At 38.2% G+C, this 20,559-nt stretch overlaps 1 protein-coding gene and 1 pseudogene across 1 annotated transcript in view; both read left to right on the top strand.

Annotated features, from left to right (window-relative positions):
• The first annotated feature begins 7,302 nt into the window (after window positions 1-7,302).
• Window positions 7,303-20,559, top strand: part of LOC121867037 (spliceosome-associated protein CWC27 homolog) — a 39,206-nt gene continuing 25,949 nt past the window's right edge. Inside the window, exons 1-3 of the mRNA XM_042366780.1 lie at window positions 7,303-7,508; window positions 14,783-14,992; window positions 17,275-17,475. Coding sequence (XP_042222714.1) covers window positions 7,467-7,508; window positions 14,783-14,992; window positions 17,275-17,475 — 453 coding nt within the window. The 5' untranslated portion in view covers window positions 7,303-7,466. The remainder of the gene's footprint in view (window positions 7,509-14,782; window positions 14,993-17,274; window positions 17,476-20,559) is intronic.
• LOC121867051 lies at window positions 15,930-16,080 on the top strand (annotated as a pseudogene).

Here is a 20,559-nt window from a genome sequence, read left to right as displayed (position 1 = left end):
TGCACTTTAACGAGAAGGGGAGTTGTCCTAGGTTTTTTTTTTTGTCCGGTGTAGCAGTTAAAAGTGAAGTCCAGGTAGATATGAAGTGTTTGCCCAACATATCCTACGGCACTCCCGGCAGAACGCTCTGAGATTCCGTGGTGAGCAGAACTGGTGAGTGGCGACTGATAGTAGCATTATACTGTATTCGACTTCCATGCGTTTGGATGTATAATAATTAAATTAATTAATTGAGTTGTTGGAAGCGAAAATGCAGTGAAGCCAAAAATACTATAAAATATAGATAAAAAGGGAAATAAATAAATACCAGTCCAGTGCATAAGTGATATAATAGGCTAGTAAACTCTGATAATACAATTAATTAATTTAGGTTTCAAAATTTAATTTACTGGCAAACATAAAAGTCCGCCATTTTTGGGGGTGAAAGTTAAATAGTAAATTCGATGGTGTGCAGAATGAACCTGGTAGAGGTGTGGTTATATTAGTGAGGAATTCTCAATTCAATTTCAATTTCAATTGTTTAATCCTTGATAGAGGAAGCGGGATCCTAGTGCTGTCACTAGGTACCCCTGTACAATAACACCAGAAGTATCTGGCAAGTGTGACAAGTATATTCAGTATAAATATTATAAAGGGGCTTACTAAAGCCTAAGGAAGGAAGGATATTCCTTTAACACATAATAAGAGGAATTGTCTTATTTCTCTTGTAGACAATGTAAATTTCTTGAATGCTCATTTGTATGATAAAGCGGTATGGTGCGAAATCATTATGAAAAGAAAAAATATACTAATTGGTATTGTGTATAGGGCTCCTATTACAAGTCATGAGAAAAATCTTTTATTGCATTACCTAACAAAGTTGTTTCCTTTCCTCGTGGATGTAATGTTAAATCTCCTTGTTTTGCTCTATTAAGGTACTATTTCTGTTGAAAATATGTCTTCTCGTGGACCTTTGAACAATTCAAACGTATTCTGCTCATATGTGGGTTCTTTGTTGCGTATAAGCAACGACAAGAAATAATCGCATCCGTAAAAAACGCATATTTTGCCTACTTTGGAGTGAAAATAGGTGATTTAGATAAACCATGGGCGCCACATAAAGTATGTCGCACTTGTGTTGAAGGTTTAAGACTGTGGAAATATGGTAAGAAAAAAATTATGCAATTTGGAGTCCCTATGGTATGGCGGGAACCTAAAAATCATGGTGATGACTGTTATTTTTGCTCCGTGAAGATAGAGGGATATAATGAAAAAAAAGTAAATAAGGAATCATTTATCCCTAGATTCCATCTGCCATGAGACCAGTGCAACATGGCCCTGAGGTTCCTTTCCCTATTCCGCCAGATGTGTTGCAGTCCGTGTCATCAGAATCTGACCGTGATTCATCGTCAGGTAACGGAAGTGATGTTTATCAACCTGAAGATATTAGTGATGTACCGGAAGTGTTTACCCAGAGTGAACTTATCGATCTGGTTAGGGATTTGAATTTACCAAAGGAGTCTGCTGAACTTTTAGGATCTAGGTTGAAATCAAAGAAGTTATTGAGCAAAGGGACATATTTTCATGGTATAGGCAACGTGAACAAGAACTAGATCAATTTTTTCGGAGGAAAGCTCCTTGGTTTATTGTAATAATGTGTCTGCCTTAATTAACTATTTTGGCATTACCTATACAGCTAATGAATGGAGATTGTTCATTGATTTTTAAAAAACAAGTCGCAAAGGTGTTTTACTTCATAATGGAAATGTATTTTCATCAATTCCTGTGGCTCACTTTGTTCATCTTAAGGAAACTTACGAAAATTTGCAGATACTTTTAGAGAAAGTTCATGATAAAGATCATGGTTGGTTGGTTGGTTTGTGGAGATTTCAAAGGAAATGCTTTGCTGCTTGGTCAACAGAGTGGATACACGAAAATGCCATGTTTTTTGTGCGAGTGGGCCAGCAGAGCAAGACGTGAGCATTGGGACAAAAACACTGGCCACCTACACAGGCTCTTGTGCCTGGTTCAAAAAATATTCTACATGAACCATTGATTGACCCTAAGAAAGTGCTGTTGCCTCCTCTGCATATTAAATTAGGGTTAATGAAACAATTTGTAAGAGCCCTAGATAAGGAAAGTGATTGTTTCAGGTATATATGCAGGGAATTTCCACCAGTCAAATATGAAAAAATCAAAGCTGGCATTTTCGTGGGCCCTCAAGACCGAAAGTTAATGTTGGACCACCAATTTGATGAACCAGTGTGAGAAAGAAGCATGGAATAGTTTCACGAATGTTGTGTATAGTTTTTTAGGCAATAGAAAAGCTCTAGTCTATCAAAACATTGTTGAAGGAATGTTGACTAACTTTAAAAACATGGGTTGCAATATGAGTGTAAAATTGCATTTCTTATATACCCATCTTGAGTATTTTCCTGAAAATTTAGGTAGTTTAAGTGAAGAGCAAGGTGAAAGATTTCACCAGGACATTAAAGAAATGGAAAAGAGGTGTCAAGGAAGGTGGAATGTGAACATGGTGACAGACTACTGCCAGTAAAAAGATTGCCAGAAAATCGAGAAAAAAAGAAAGTTTCACCCATCCTAGAAGCCTAATATTATGTTCATACATATCCTTATACTGTATTTCATTTTTGTCTGTATTTTCAGGCAAATAGCCTTAATCACAATAATTTTCAGGTTTAATTAACTTTGAAGCCTACTGAATTGTCTTATTTGTATTATCTTGTCATATTTGTATGTTGTATTTGTACGTATATGTGGGCGATCGGTCACGTCTCTGTTACGCTCTGTTGGCAAGTACTGGGCATGCACCGGCTCCTGGATGTACCTAAACCTGCTCCAGCATTGGTCAAGTCTGGTCTTGAAAGAGCTCACACTCGGTGCCGTCACAACACTCACAACTCTCACCCCGAAAAAGTTTGCCCTCACAGTTTTCTGGACCTGCTGCTTCTTCAATCTTGAGCTGTGACCCCTTGTGGGGCGAGCGTCCGCCAGCTCCAGGTGAGGACACTCGACTGAGTAGTGCCCCTTGAGATGTATATATACTTCAATTAGGTTGCCCCTTGCCCGTCTGTAGTATAAGCTAGGCAAGTTCAGGCGCTCCAATCTCACAAGGTAGTTGAGGTGCCGAAGTGCAGGCACCAGTCTGGTGGCCCTCCGTTGAACATTTTCAACCAACTGACAGTCCCTAGCATATCTCGGAGACCAGACGGGGTGACAGTACTCCAGATGGGAAGCACTTCACTCTTGAAGATCGTTACGAGGGACGGACCGCCTAGATATCTGAACGACCTTCTTATAAAAACTAATAATTTATTTGCCCGATTTACCTTCTTCTTACAATGGCCCGAGAACTTCAGCTCATTGTCAACATACACATCTAGGTCCTTCTTACATTCTGTCTCAAATAGTGCAGTTTCTTCATCCCGTTGAGACATATGATACATCCCCTTACCGTTGGTACGCCCCAGGTGCATCCTCTTACACTTCGTGACATTGAATCTCAGCAGCCATTTATTCGACCATTCTTGGAGCTCACAGAGATTCTTCGACAGCTCTTAACAGTCCGCTTGGTTCTTGATTTCCCGAAATAACTTGGCGTCATCGGCAAACATTTGTATGGAGGAGTATACAACGCCAGGCATGTCATTTATGAAACAAACAAACGACAGCGGACTCAATACACTGCCCTGTGGTGCCCCGCTTGTGACAGGTACAGATGATGATTTCGTGCCATTAATCACCACACACTGCTTGCGGTCATGTAGAAAGTCTTCTATCTACGCTAGGACATTTCCCCGAAATCCATACCCTTCCAGTTTGATTTTCAGCCTTTCATGGGGTACACTGTCGAAAGCCATGGCAAAATCTAGGTAAATATTGTCGATATTACCACCCCGTTCCAGAATATGGGTCCAAATATCCAATACCTTGAGCAATTGTGTTAAGCAGGAGCGCCCTGGCATAAAACCGTGTTGGCAATCCTTTACAAGGTTGTTTCGTAGTAGATATTCCATCGCGGCATCTCTGATAATACTCTCAAGTACTTTACATACTATGCTGGTCAGGCTCGCCGGTCTATAGTTGTTCGTGGAGTGACACTCGCCCTTCTTGAAGATAGGACTCACATAAGCCATTTTCCAATCACTGGGGACCCTTTGTTCATCCAGGCATTTACAGAACAGGATCATCAGGGGCTCGGCAAGCTCGTTGCACAACTCTCTTAGCACTCTGGGAGGCACCATGTCAGGACCGGAACTCTTATGGACCTTTAGCTTTGACAGTTTATTTTTAACTTTTATCCTCTTCACCACTGATCGGCTCGTTAGCCGCTTGGGCGATCGGTCACGTCTCTGTTACGCACTGTTGGCAAGTACTGGGCATGCACCGGCTCCTGGATGTACCTGAACCCGCTCCAGTGTTGGTCAAGTCTTGTCTTGAAAGAGCTCACACTCGGTGCCGTCATAACACTTTCTGATAGAGTGTTCCAAGAGTTCACAACTCTCACTCCGAAAAAGTTTGCCCTCACAGTTTTCTGGACTTGCGACTCCTTCAATCTTGAGCTGTGACCCCTTGTGGGGCGAGAATCCGCCAGCTCCAAGTAAGGACACTCGACTGAGTAGTGCCCCTTGAGATGCTTATACAACTCAATTAGGTCACCCCTTGCCCGTCTGTAGTATAAGCTAGGCAAGATCAGGCGCTCCAATCTCTCAGGGTAGCTGAGGTGCCGAAGGGCAGGCACCAGTCTGGTGGCCCTCCTTTGAACATTTTCAACCAACTGACAGTCCTTAGCATATCTCGGGGACCAAACGGAGTGACAGTACTCCAGATGGGAAGTACTTCACTCCTGAAGATCGTTACGAGGGACGGACCGCCTAGATATCTGAACGACCTTCTTATAAAAACTAATAATTTATTTGCCCGATTTACCTTCTTCTCACAATGGCCCGAGAACTTCAGCTCATTGTCAACATACACACCTAGGTCCTTCTCACATTCAGTCTCAAATAGTGCAGTTTCTTCATCCCGTTGGGACATATGATACGCCTCCTTACCATTGATACGCCCCAGGTGCATCCTCTTACACTTCGTGACATTGAATCTCAGCAGTCATTTCTTCGAACAATCTTGGAACCCACAGAGGTCCTTCTGCAGCTCTTCACAGTCCGCTTGGTTGTTGATTTCCCGAAATAACTTGGCGTCATCGGCAAACATTTGTATGGAGTGTACAACGCCAGGCATGTCATTTATGAAACAAACAAACAACAGCGGGCCCAATAAACTGCCCTGTGGTACCCCGCTTGTGACAGGTACAGATGATGATTTCGTGCCATTAATCACCACACGCTGCTTGAGGTCATGTAGAAAGTCTTCTATCCACACTAGGACACTCCCAGAAATCCGTACCCTTCCAGTTTGATTTTCAGCCTTTCGTGTGGTACACTGTCGAAAGCCTTGGCAAAATCTAGGTAAATATTGTCGATATTACCACCCCGTTCCAGAAGATGGGTCCAAATATCCAATACCTTGAGCAATTGTGTTAAGCAGGAGCGCCCTGGCATAAAACCGTGTTGGCAATCCTTTACAAGGTTGTTTCGTAGTAGATATTCCATCGCGGCATCTCTGGTAATACTCTCAAGTACTTTATATATTATGCTGGTCAGGCTCACCGGTCTATAGTTGTTCGTGGAGTGACGATCGCCTTTCTTGAAGATAGGACTCACATAAGCCACTTTCTATTCACTGGGGACCTTTTGTTCATCCCGGCGCTTCGCCTCACAACAGAGTTGCAGTGCCGGATTTAGACCTGTGGAAGCCCAGGGGCAGCGTCTTTGTGGAGGCCCCCCTCATTATAACTACCCAAGAGGGTGGGGTGGCGCGTGAAGCGAGCCTAAACATCTGGGAGTTAGGGGGGGCGCTGTAAGCCCCCCGGGAAAATTTTGAAATTTGAACACTTCTTTGGTTAATTTTGAAGCCATATGCAGTTATATCGAGGAAAGTAGAACATTGAGAAATGTTTAATTAACTGTATAGTTATTGATAGTGTACAAATTCCCAACACACACACACAAACACACAAAAGTGAGACATGACTGGAGTCATTCATGTGGTTTTAAGTCGACCAGCCCTGATATGTGGAGGCCCCCAGATTGTGGAGGTCCCTGGGCAGCTGCCCACTTTGCCCACTCCTGAATCCGGCCCTGCAGAGTTGACAATTTTATTGTCTAAAATCGCTAACCTCTATAACCCTATTTGTTCTTAAACATCAATAGAATGTCACAGATAAATTCCAGCATAAATGGGAAGAGCTTATCAGAGAATTATAAGGAAATCATAAAAAAAATAAGAATGTCTACACTTCTAGATTTTTTATCGGTAGCTGTAAATATTCGGATGACCGCCAACTAGAGGTCACAGCCTACGGTTAACGAAGATATAACTGCAGTGTTAATTTATTTGGAATAAGAGTTGTGAACTTCGAATAATCTGCCAGAGAATTTCTTACCGCACCGAGTTTTGTGAGCTCATTTAAGATTATTCTTGTCCAACACTGGTACATGTTCAGGTACGTACTGTACTTTCAAGAAGCTATACATGTCCGTACTTGCCAACACTGTGTAACAGAGAAATGTCGACCGACTAGAGAACCGACCAGTGGCAAAGAGGATAAGTACAAGGGCGGATCCAGGGGGTCCTAGGGGCCCGGACCCCCCCTTTTCACCAGAAAATTCCCTTACTTTTTCTTTTATGCTGTATTGTATTCAGGCATTTTTGTATAGTAAAAAGTATTTACTATTGACTTCAGAATATCTCCTAATATCAAGTGCGCATGGCTTCAAAATGCCCAAGCTGCTAAAGAGCCGATCAGTGGTGAAGAGGATAAAAGTAAAAAGTATGATATTGGTCAGATTAAAAAAAAATCTAGGGGGGCTTACAACGCCACCCCAAACCCCCAGCTGGGTGAGCTCGCTGCGATCACCGTGTTCCCCCATACACAACATCTTGGACCCCACCTTTTGATATTCCTGGATCTGCCCTGAAGTAAGTAATGGTGAAATAGTGCCAAAAAAATAGTGCTGAACGCCATGACTAACAAGGAACTCTTCTCTGTTTGTAACTAAAGTTCGCTAATGTTAGATAATTACTACGGTTAAACTACCACTAATAACTTACAAAAAAAAATTATCAAACCCTGAAAATACGAGGGTAATTTTGGTTATGTCAATTTCGATTTGTTTGGTTCGTAATTCCTGAAAAAATAAATAGATTTGCAGCATCTCTTTTGACCGTGGTATATATTTAACATTAATTATAATGCTCTTTGATGTAAACACAACAACTCTGGAGTATGAAGTCAGATGGTTCACCGGGAAACCTGTAATATAACCCGAAAGGCATATAAATAGTGCTTGTAGAAGAGAAGAGGGAAATAATATCTTGGAAACCACCACGAGGATCAATTTCAAATGAGTAACATATACATTCAAGAGCCGTCCACTGAGGGGAAGGTACTGTAATTGTTTGCTACGGTTATTGATGCAGAAACCTTGAAGCAGTTAAATCCATGAAAATATTAATACAATTGAGAATGTGCTAAATACCCGGTAGATTTCGAGAATGACCTTGAATATTAGTTATGTAATTTAGGTTTGTCCGGCAGGGATGGGTTAAAGCACTGCTGGCTGACAATACAAGTAAAGAAGTTTAGTACAGCTTTTTCTCAATGCACTTAAGTCAAAATACAGGTAATTTTATAAGTAACAACGGTAATTTAATAGTCACCATGGATATCTTTGATTAATTTTTTTTCAAGGTACAGGAAATGCTCAATAAATTCTTGAAATGGCACACACTAAATGCTCATAATTGTATTATAACTTAACAACAGTTATTCGCAGCACACAATTCAAGTCACGAAATGGCTAAAATAGACATATCCCTCATTTCCACCCATGAATGCGTGATTTGAATTATGCAGCCCGGCATCTTTTGTCCTATTTTCTCATTTATTGGATGGTTTAGGTCAGTGGTTCTCAACCTTGTTTGCCCCATGCACTCCTTTCACCATATGTCAGAATGTCATTCCCCCCTCCTTTCCAAGATTGTCTGCCTCAAAAAGTGCATTCCAAATAATATGAATATAATACTGAAAATCCTTTATTTTTTCCATATTAGTACATATACATTTACAATTTTACATGGATTATTTTTATAGTGGAGTTTTACAAATTAAATGCCAATTGAAAATGTTGATGGATTTATAAAACTTGAATAAAAGTAAAACAGTTTTTTTTATATTTATAATGAGTTACTTAACAGACCAAACTGAAGCATAATGCAATAAACAAAAAGTTCAATAGAATACCAGGATATTGTAAATTTGTAATTAATTTTATTCAGATGAAGATTACAGTCAATGAGAAACCTGTGATTGTTTTTTCTTCGCCAATTCTGGGATACGCGGAGGAGTGCTAGAAAGGGCACAATGCAGGTCATTTTCTACCTCTAATCTACTACGTTGCTTCGTTTTAATTTGCAACAGAGTTGAAAAGCCTGACTCACAAAGATATGTCAACACAAACGGAAGCAATGCACGGATAGCTCTTTCTGCCACTTTTGGGTAGGAATCGCACATCAAGGGCCAAAATTCTGTGATTGATTTCTCATCGAACATATCTCTTGCTCCCGAATCAGTTTCCCCCCCCCCCTGAAAACCTGAATTCCCCCCCTGGGGGGAATTCCCCCCTGGTTGAGAACCACTGGTTAGGCTGTGATGTAACAAAATTCCAGCCTCCGAGTGTTACATATGCAGGCAGGCCATTTGAAAATAAAAGAGTCACCAATATCGACCCTCGTCTTTGAGCAGCATGGTAAGTGTCTCTTATTGAGACACACCACACTTCATGGGTTAAGAAATAGGTAAATTAAAAAATGCTTGTAAAGATTAAAAGAACAACACTGCTCACTGAATCCTGTACAGATATGCTGTAGCCCTAACGAGCTACTATTTACTATAGCTAAGACATTGCGTATGTAAACAGGTTTGGGGTGGCGGGGAGGTCCTGGTATTGCTGCATTCTCCAGGTTCATTTATTGGTTCAATATTATATGTAGGACAGACAGGAAAAACACTGCAGCTCAGAATCAAACAACATAAGTACAATATCAGAACAGCATCTGAAAGCAGTGCCCTGTTCGTTCATGTTAGGAATAATAATCATCCCACTGCTTGGGAAAAAAAACTTAGAAGTACTGTATTTAAATCATCTTGTGTCACAGAAAGACTTCTGGTTGAAGCTAGTTTGATTAAGGAATTAAATTCAATAAACCTTAGTGATGGTCAGTTCAAAACTGATAATATGTCACATAAATTTATTTGTCAGTGGCCCAAGGTTAAAAATGCTTTGAAAACCTTTGATCTAGATGTATGATAGTTATTTAGTGGGTCCCTTATTTTTGACCTGACCTGACTAGTCACGTCACCCCCCTTCTCTTAAGCTCCTCTACGTGTGTGTTGGTGTGGGGATTAGTGGATGACATCATTATGACCTGACCTCATGTTTTATAAGGTCACCCTGTATATTTAAGCCTCTCTCTGTCCATGTAATCCAGTTGCCTCTGAAGATGTCTTGAATAAAGACGAAAGCTAAGGTGCTCCGTTGTTTCCCTTTTCCCGTGTGATTTTATCAAGATATATATATATATATATATATATATATATATATATATATATATATATATATATATATATATATATATATATATATATATATATATATATATATATATATATATATATATATATATATATATATATATATATATATATATATATATATATATATGTATATGCTGATAACCACAAGGAAAGAAGAAAACACGAAGTTCCCAAGCGCTTTGTGTAATTCACATCTTCAGGGGTGAGTACAGACTAAAGAGAAATACAAACCAAGGTGTATATATACAGAGGAGGGTGAGACCAGGTCCACAATGATCAGGTCACCTGACCATCTGACCTGACCACCAACCGTTGTGTGCTATTTAAAGATTAGTAGGGTCATTACCTAATACCTGACCATTGTGGACCTGGTCTCACCCTCCTCTGTATACATACACCTTGGTTTGTATTTCTCTTTAGTCTGTACTCACCCCTGAAGATGTGAATTACACAAAAGCGCTTGGGAACTTCGTGTTTTCTTCTTTCCTTGTGGTTATCAGCATATATATATATATATATATATATATATATATATATATATATATATATATATATATATATATATATATATATATATATATATATATATATATATATATATATATATATATATATATATATATATATATATATATATATATATATAATATATATATATATATATATATATATATATATATATATATATATATATATATATATATTTATATATTTATATTTATATACATATACATACTCCCCGACTTACGACGGGGTTAGAGACCCAAATCCAGGTCGTAAGTCGGATTGGTCGTAACTCAGAAATGCAAAAAAATAATACATGTAAAATCTAAAATGAAATACAGTACAGAAAAAGTAATTACCGTATTAATGAAGAATGGATACTGTGTTACTGTGCACTTACCTCTTTAATGTAATCAGCTGAATGCACACGGGGCCCCCATAATTTTCTATTTACAGGTATACATGGAGACTATATTAATTGGATGAAGCAGAGGAAGAGACAGGGCTGGGTGGGTTATCAATGTCGCTTTCTTCAGACAGGTTTATGTACAAGGGAAACTTGCTGGTTGAAGGTATTGGATCATCTTTAGGGAGTGAAGAGGCAGCACTGGTGGGGCGTGAGGAGACAGCAATGGGGAACTTCTTAAAATAGATGTCCAGTTTAGACTGCACAGTTTGCTTTTTCTTTTCATTATAAATCTTCCTGTAGCAAGCAAGTGCATCTTGGACCATTCTGTCAACTTTGGCAAAACGCTCAACATTTGGATCCATTCCGTCAAACATTTGCATCCCCATATTTGCTTCACTGAAAATTTTTTGGGGGGTGCAGGTTCTTCTTCTACATTTAGACTATCTTCTTCCTCTACATTTTTCTGTGCTTCCAGTTCAATAAGATCCTCGTTACTTAGCTCTTCTGCTACACTTTCAACAAACTGTTCAACATCTTCATTATTAATTTCTAACTCAAGCTGTTTACCCAACTCCATTACTGTATCTTGTTACTAATCTCAGAAATTACTTCATCTTCATTAAATCCTCTGAAACTGTTCACATATCTTTTCATGACTTTCTTCTGTATTCCATTCATGCACTGTTCTGTAACCTCATCCCATGCTGCACTAATGTTCTTTATACATTTCAAAATGTTGTAGTCCTTCAAAAACTCTCTGAGCGTTTTCTCACCTTCAGTAGCAGCAACAGCCTGAGCGAAGGTCGTACGTAAATGATTAGATTTAAAAGCTGCAATAGCACCTTGATCCATAGGTTGGATGACAGAGGTAGTGTTAGGTGGAATGTAGACTACCTTAACATCAGGGTGTAGGTCTTCCAGGTGTGGTAGGTGTCCCAGAGCATTATCCAAAATTAACAAAATCTTGAATGCAATCCCTTGTTGCAGACAATACTCCTTGGCTCGAGGAATGACACAAGTCATGAACCAATCCTCAAACAGTACTAGGGTCATCCAGGCTTTCTTGTTACAGTGACCCCTCGGTTAACGAACTCAATCCTTTCCAGAAGGTCGTTCGTTAACCGAAAAGTTCGTTAACCGAAACCATTGTTTCAATGGGTTTTTGGGTAATTGGTTCCAGCTCACCAAAAATTTCCTAAATTCAACAAAAATGGTAAAAAAGTTCACTTACTTTGAGGTGTGTATGTAGAAGGCTCCTGGATGATGATGATGATGATGATGGGAATTACAATGGGGGTGGAGGAGAAGGAAGAAGAGAAGGCATTGGGGTGGAAGAGAAGTCACCCCACGGCACCATTTCACCCATAAAATTTTAGTTCTCTTGGTGTATTTCAAGATTATTTTCTTTAAATCAACACTGTACTGCATTATATATTGTCAATATGTAAAATATATTTCAAAATGACCAATAATTTGCTTGGAAACACAGAAAAAAGCATTTAGTTGAAGAGAGTCTCAAGCAAGATGTTACCTCCAGTGAAAACAGAGACTAACGCCTGTTTGCTGTGTTAAGAGGCTGGATGCTGCGCTTTAAACTAGTCACTTTACCTTCAATTATGTTCAATAATTGTTAAAATGACTAAAAAATTGAATATTAAACTTTTAAAATTATTGAATAGTATAAACTTCTTGATATTTACTAAAATAGTTAGGAATTTAAGCCCTAGAACCGATTAATGTATTGGCAGACTGATACTAAAGCTGGTTGCCCGGCCAGTGCAAGCGAAAACATGTTGAGGTCGGTTCGTAAGAAATTCGTTAACCGAATTTTTGTTCGTTAACCGAATTGAAGATCCTTATGGAAGGCAGTTCGTTAACCGAAATTTCGTTAACCGAGGCGTTCGTTAAACGAGGGGTCACTGTACTTTAATAAAACACTGGAAGTGTGTGCTTGCTGACATGTTTAAAAGCCCTTGAGTTCTCTGAATGATATATCATGAAGGGCTTTATCTTGAAACCAGCTACATTCCCTCCCAACAGAAGTGTGATTCGGTCCTTGAATGCCTTGAATCCCGGCATTGTTTTCGCCTCTTTGTGGATGTATGTCCGTTTTGACATGCGCTTCCATAATAAGCCTGTTTCATCCACATTAAATATTTGCTCAGGCAAATAATTTCCCTCCACGATGACATGATCTAGCTCCTCCTTAAAAACTTCGGCAGCACCCACATCAGCACTTGCTGCCTCTCCACCCACCTTTACACTATGCAAACTGTAGCGGTTCTTAAACCTTTGGAACCACCCATGACTTGCTGTGAAGGTTTGGTCACACTCATCTCTTGCCTACTCCTTCAGGCTTTTGAAAAGGCTTCATGCCTTAGCCTGTAGGGTTAGAAGGCTTAAGGGTACACGCTTATGTATCTGATCTTCCATCCATGTCACAAGTAATTTTTCCATCTCATGAATAGGACCTTGTCTTTTTTCGTTATTATTGTTCCCTTTATAGGTTCCTTGTCCTTCAAAATTGTCAATATGGTCGAGTGCGAGAAGCCTAGGTCGAATGAAATGGTTGCTACCGTTTTTCCATTTTCATACTGCATTATTATCTTCATTTTCGTCTCAAAAGTAATTGACTGTCTCCTTTTCTTCTGAGCACCACCAGCACTCTCACTTCTACACTTGCCAGTCATTGTAAAGTGAATTAGATACGAAAATATTGTCAGTACACAGAGCGATCACTATTAACAACAACGACAGCCAAACACCAACTAAGCGCTCTACGGCGTGGTTGCTGTAGTCACGAGGCGACCCAGCCCACGCGACGCTCTTTTACGGGACGGAAACGTTTCGGTCTAGAAAATACGCGCGTCATTTGAAAAATTTTTGGTACCGACTGCGGCGGTCGTATGTGCGGGTGGTCATACTGACTGAGGCAGGTCGTATGCGTGGGTGGTCGTAGGTCGAGTATGTCGTAAGTCGAGGAGTAGCTACTAGGGTTTGTTTTATTTCACATTGCTTAAAAATAAGATGAATGAACAGGCTTTGGTGAAATAAAACAAAGCCTAGTACAGGTGCAGTATTGCTTTTGTTGTCCTTGTGGTGCAGTGGTAGTGATCCCTGTTCACACACAGAGGTCCCATTATGATGAGACATATTAGTGAAGAGTCATTAGAAAGTGACTAATTAATTACATGAACACCTGTGTTCTTACATTAATTTTATACAAAATAGTTTTCCATTTACAGATTTTGTATTGAGTGAAGTGTATAATCTGATATGAATAAATGAGATGAACATAACCTTACGATACTATGAACAGCAAATGTGGTACATGACCCTGGTTATGGTGGGAGTGAGGACCCTGATAGTGATTGTGGTTATGAAAATTAACCTTGTGCTAGCCTTGGAATTATTAAAATGTTCAATACATACTGTGTATCATTCAGTTACTAGAGTGTTCAACTTCATTGTAATGTGTTTTGATTATCTGATAAGTAAATACAGTACAGTATATTGTATGCATAACACTGAGTTTAGTTTAGGTTATGCCTCTTAGTCAAGATTATTTAAGCACAAGTGGAAGAGTGAGATACAACACCCATACACTTCACTACAGTAACAGGGGAGAACCTTTACTGTTGTGTTTTCTGTAAGTAGGTTTAGGAAGCAATCTCTATTGTGTATGTTTTTGTTTTAGTTACGTTTATCATACAATAGTATTTATGGTAGTCTGTATCCTTTCAATTTAATTTTCTGCCATTCATGAGGTCGACTGTCAAAAGGCTTTGACAAAGTCAAAGTCTGTACAGCATTGTCAGTACTGTACAGTCCTGTGTTACCACCACATTCTAAGATCTGTGAACATACATCTAGTACCTTAATATACCCCCAGCAGCTAAGTCATGCAAGAGCATCCAGTCATAAATCAATTCTGGCATTCCTTCATAAAACTGTTCCATTTTAGGTCGTCCATTGTTGGATCATGGATAATTCACTCTAGGCCTAATTGTATATGCAATCAAAGTTTATTAAGAAATGAAATAGTGGAGCTAAACTGAAATTTTACTGATGAGGAGATTTGAGGGTTTTTCAAGGTCCTGTGCTAATGCTTATTTGTTTGTTTATTTATTTATTTATTTTTTTAATTTCAGGTTTTGCTTGTTACTAGTGCTGGGGACTTTGACATTGAATTATGGTCCAGAGAGGCACCCAAAGCTTGCCGAAATTTTGTGCAACTGTGTATGGAAAATTACTACAATGGCACAGTCTTTCACCGAGTCATTCCAGGCTTCATTGCTCAAGGTGGTGATCCATCTGGAAGTGGAGAAGGTGGAGAATCCATCTATGGCAAACCATTCAGAGTAAGTATCATATAGTATTTCTTAATTAAGGAAAATATACTGTACTATGGATATTTTTAAAGTTATAAAATTTGGAGGAAAGAAAAAGTCATGAAATTGAAAAAAGCATAAATAAATTGTCAGTAATACAGACATATCTCTTATAGTGCTCTAGATACATTCCTAGAAGTCAGAGTGCTGTAAGAAACAGCTCTATAACAGCATTTGCAACAGCATTATTTCTACCTCCGAGTGACATTTGAGGGCGTCCTTGGGTAGCATTAATAACACTAAAAAATGATACTCTACTCATGATAAATGTATCAAAATATTTTGTAAATAAAAATTATATTTTTTTATGATAAAGGACATTAAAAATGTGTTACTGGATGAGTTAACCTGCTCCACCCAGGTTATTGGTGGAGGGACATGAGATAGTGCATGACTATCCCCTAGGTGGCCACCCACACCTCCCTACCAAATTTCAGCTCTGTCATCAAAAGTGTTGACTGACGGCTAATGTGATATGACCCGCTCCACATGGATGGTGCACAATCATACCCTAGGCCTCTTGCACCTCTGTACCAAATTTCAGCTATGTCTTCAAACTGGGGAAATTGATAAGAAACAAACAACTACAGAATTAATTTTATTTGTAGTATGCTGTACTATACTGCATTGTACTCCCAGTGCATTTGGTTGGAGCTTACATAAGATGTGGACCCAAATAAATCTGAGAAGGTTTATTTATTTACTAAAGACAACAATAAATGTAGTGTTCTGGTACAAGTACAACATGGAAAAATAAGAGAACTGTACAAAATGAAAATAGCACAATACATCACAGCCATGCTGCCTCTGACTGACTCAGTGCCCACAGAATTGGTGGTAATACTGGATGATGGTTATGCAAGTTAAACCAGCAACTTGAGGAAATTTTTCTATAGATGGTAAATGCATTCCTACCATTGGCAGTATTGTAGCCAATGAGGTTTATCCAAGGTACGATTACTGCTAGTTGAAAACTTTCCCCAATACTATATGAAAAGGCAAAAAATATGAAGAAATAAGTTTTTCGTATTACAATTTTTTTGGATTTTTCCATGAAGGACACTAAATCTGTCCCAGATGTAAACATTGGAGTTCTTACATAATATCTTGGAGTTGTGCACATGTTCAAGATGGCATCCACACAGTCTATATACTACATGAGTACTGTATAGATAATAAAAAACCCTTTGATTATCAGGAAATGATGTCTTAATGAAGCTTTGTTCATTAGTCAATTGTTTTATTACCTATAATAGGCTAAACTTTATGTCAGTAACTGATGTATATAGGAAAATGGTAGTAATTTAGGTAGTTGTGAAATAACCTGAGGCTACTGTAATTAAGAGAACAAAAGCTGTTTAAGATTAAAGTACAGTAGTTAAATCAGAATATTTTTTTAATATTTCCTAAGTAAATACTGAACAAATGCTGTAATTACAATCGTCCTGTGAGCAGTAGCCATGTAAACAATGTCGGTCACCCACTATCAAGAAGTGCCAGTCAGGTCACATAACACCAAGATTGCCAAATTTTTCTTTAGGTATTTACTTTTAAGTTTTATTGAGAAAACAAAATGCAACAGTATTATTTAATTTTCTTATTCTTTATTCGTATATGCTAATTAAGTTGGAGCTGAGGTGTAGAAAGATGAACAGATGGGATGAAGAAGTGAAGGGTCAAGTCAGCTATGATCATCTTAGAGGCAAAATGATATTTGATAGTATTCACTTGGTTTTCTGTTTGCACTACTGCACTCAGTACCATTGTTTTTGCATTTGTTTTGAGACATTTTAATGGGAGCAAACCTGGTTAGAATTAGCAAGTGTACAGGTGATACGATACTAGCCTGTGCTGCACTCACAATACAAATGCTTCTATGTTGTTTAAGTTCGCTGGGTCAATCTGCAAGTGACTTCACCTCAGAGTACAGAAAACAAGCTTACGAGTGCACTACCTCAGCTGGCGACTCAGCCAGTGATAAAGCATGACTAACCCACTCCATGAATGAAAATGTTCACTAAATTGAAAAAAGCTGGCTCATTGAACTATCAGACCCCAAAACACTAAGCTTGTCAAACTGAATTCTCATTCATTGGTTACTTTTTCAGACCAATAAACCATCATCCTTGTGTAATGGGATGATAACTATGTGGGTGAGAAGTACAGTAACATTAATTGCTTGTTTTCAGCTTAGATGCATCACTTTAATATCATTCAGTTCATCAAGAAGAAAAAAATTTCTTCCATGACAGGATGAGTTCCACACACGTCTACGATTTGTTCGTAGGGGACTGGTTGCCATGGCTAATGCTGGTCCTCATGATAATGGCTCACAGTTCTTCTTCACTCTTGGTCAAACCCCAGAACTACAAAACAAGCACACCATTTTTGGAAAGGTTACAGGAAATACACTGTACAACTTGCCTCGGTTTGAAGAAGGAGTTATAGGAAAGGTAAGTTCAAAATGCAGAGTTATATGCATTACAATACTCTGTAAGATATACTGCAGTACTATACAGTACTGTATAGTACCTGATGGGAGAGGCTGCAAGAGAGTACACAGCATGGAGCATCAGGCAATTATATTTAATCTAGGCAAGTGTGGACAATGGCCATAAAACATTGATGACAATTACATAGGCATAGGAGTGGGAGTGTTCTGGGACCATCAGTCAACCCTTGTGTCAGGTTCATTGCATCGTATCAATGAGAGAAAAATTTAAAGAAAGGAGAACAGGATTAGAAGACAAAACTGTTAATGAGAGAAAAATTTAAAGAAAGGAGAACAGGATTAGAAGACAAAACTGTTAACTGAAGTTATTTTACAAATTAATTTTATTTGACCACTAGTATGGTTGTATAAATCTGTGCTAGCTCAATAATCATAGGTTATGAAAATGTTGGTCTGAGGCTCTGAGTAACATTCTTCTTGTTGGGTCCAGACACCAGGACCTACCAGAGAATACTTGTCCCAAAGATAATGATGATGTTTCACTTGATCCACATATGAAGTAGATTGGAAATTTAAGTTATTGGGTATTAACCTGTCAGAGGTTGCCTGATATATGGAAAAAATGATTGTCATGGTTAGATTTTTCACAAAAAAAAATAAAAAATAAGGAGTATGGCAGTACCAATATCATGTACTGTACAGTACAGTACTGTACTAAGAAGTTCACTCTATCTAACAACACAGCTGTGTGGAGGATGTGACGTCATGGGAAATCTTGGCACTGATGCAAGCATTTATTTTTAGCTCAAATGCATTACAATACAGTATATTCTTTACCCTTTTCAATTCCATGTTTTCATATACTGTACAGCATTTATCTCCAATCACATATGACATATTTTCTGGGTAGTTCAAACTAGGGGTGCACAGGATATCTGATTTTACTATCCAGCCGGATACCAGATAACCCAGACACCTGTACAGTATAAGAAAAATATCTGACTCTTTATTGGATAATTAAAAATGCTTAATTTTACCCAACACTTGATCTTTACTACTACAGGTTGTACCTCTCTAGTCCGGCATTCTGTGGTCCGGAACGATTTTAGTTTGTCCAATAGGTAGATAGGCAGCCCTTTTTTTTTTTTTTTTTTTTTTTTTTTTTTTTTTTTTTTTTTTTTTTTTTTTTTTTTTACTTATCTGAACTATTATTATTATTACAGGAGTATTGAATTTTTGCCCCTCAGGCCCCAATGTGGGTCGGTGACCTATGCCCGGGTGGGCTAATCCCCTAAAAAAAAAACCCAAAGCCGCGAGAAATTAAGGTTTGTTTACATCCGGCAGTTCGGCTGCTCCCTCCCTCCCTCTGCTTCTTGTCTATACAGAGTACAACATTTAACCCTTCAATATATATATGAGAAGTAAATAAGTGTTGCTTTCATATTCTATGTAGAGTAATGATGTTTTCACATGTGCTCACTTACATACCTGCACTCACTTTTTTTTTTTTTACCATTAATGGTTAGCTACTTATATTGTTCCATTTATTAACATTAAATAACATTACAGGTACTTCAAACAACCATATTAATTTTTTTTACATTAATTTTATTACAGCTACAATCAGGGTCTTATTTTCTTCAGTTTTATATGTAGAACCAATCAGTCACTGGTTTTGTAAGCTTTAGCATAAACAATGCCGGCAGTCATCTCGTCTCCTCGTGTGTTTTAATATTCCATGTATTATTAATAAATTGTATTGTTAATTTTGCACACACAAACATTAATTCAATAAAAACAAATTCAGAAACATTAATTAAAATATATATGAACAGTAAATAAGTGTTGCTTTCATATTCTTATGTAAAGTAATGACGATATGTTTTCACGTGTGCGCACTTACATACGCGATCTCTCTTTTTTCTTTACCATTATCGTTAGCTACTTCTATTGTTCCATTTATTAACATTAAATAACATTACTTAAAACAACCATATTAATTTTACTGCAGCTACAACCAAGGTCTTGTTTTCTTCAGTTTTATATGTAGAACCAGTGAGTCACTGGTTTTGTAATCAACGAAAACAATGCTGTGTCATTTCCTCGTGTGTTTTAATATTCTACGTATTATTAATGAATTGTATTGCTCATTTTGCACACATAAACATTAATTCAATAAAAAAGACATTCAATAATAAACAATAATGAATCTTTTGTACATAAGAGAAATGACGCTGTTTACACGATTATGCACGTCGTCTGCACGTTGGCGGGCCGTTCAAACCCGTCGAAATTAAAGTTTCCGCCGTCAAAATTTTTATTTATTTATTTTTTGTGTGTGTTCCAATAAAATACGTTGAATTAAAAACTCGCAAAATTTGAGAAGCTACTATACGACATTTAACCCTTCAATATGTCTTCAAAGAGACCATGATGCAGAGAAAGTGGTGCTAGTGCTTCCAAGCATAAGCACAAGTCACTATCTATCCAGGAAAAAGGTGAATTTCCATGGTCCGGCACCTGTCAGGTCCCGAGGTTGCCGGACTAGAGAGGTACAACCTGTACTGTACTTGAGGCAGCATTTCTTCATTCTTTGCTGAAAGCATCACAAAATAGTATGTTACTTATTCACACACACACACACACACATGTATGTGCACACACACACACACACACACACACACACTTGCATATCCTTTTTACAAAAGAAAAAAGATTTAGTGGTGAAAATTATAAGTGAAAGTAAACTGAACTTTTTTTATCAAATAGACTGCTAAGTTTGCTCTTCATTATGAGCTACAACCTACTGCTCATGTACAGGTGTGCACAGTAATATGATTAGATTATTAAGAATGCATTATTACCAAAAATATATCGCTCCTGGAAGAAATAGTGAGCAATCTGTGTAAACAGCTCAAGATGGCAAAACATATAAGGAAAAGTAGCAATGACATTAGAGAAGAAGACAGTACCTTCAGGGCTTGCCTCCTGGGACTAGCATGTAAAGCTACAGGAACATCAGGTGAGGTAGGGTATGGTGGAAGCAAATCATTAGATCAGGTCAATGTCCATTGTTGAGCCTGCA

The sequence above is a fragment of the Homarus americanus genome, unplaced genomic scaffold, assembly GCF_018991925.1.
Source record: "Homarus americanus isolate GMGI-L3 unplaced genomic scaffold, GMGI_Hamer_2.0 scaffold48226, whole genome shotgun sequence".
NCBI lineage: Eukaryota > Metazoa > Arthropoda > Malacostraca > Decapoda > Nephropidae > Homarus > Homarus americanus.
The sequence above is the reverse complement of the archived record's forward strand: the minus strand, read 5'-3'. Positions and strand labels throughout refer to the sequence as shown.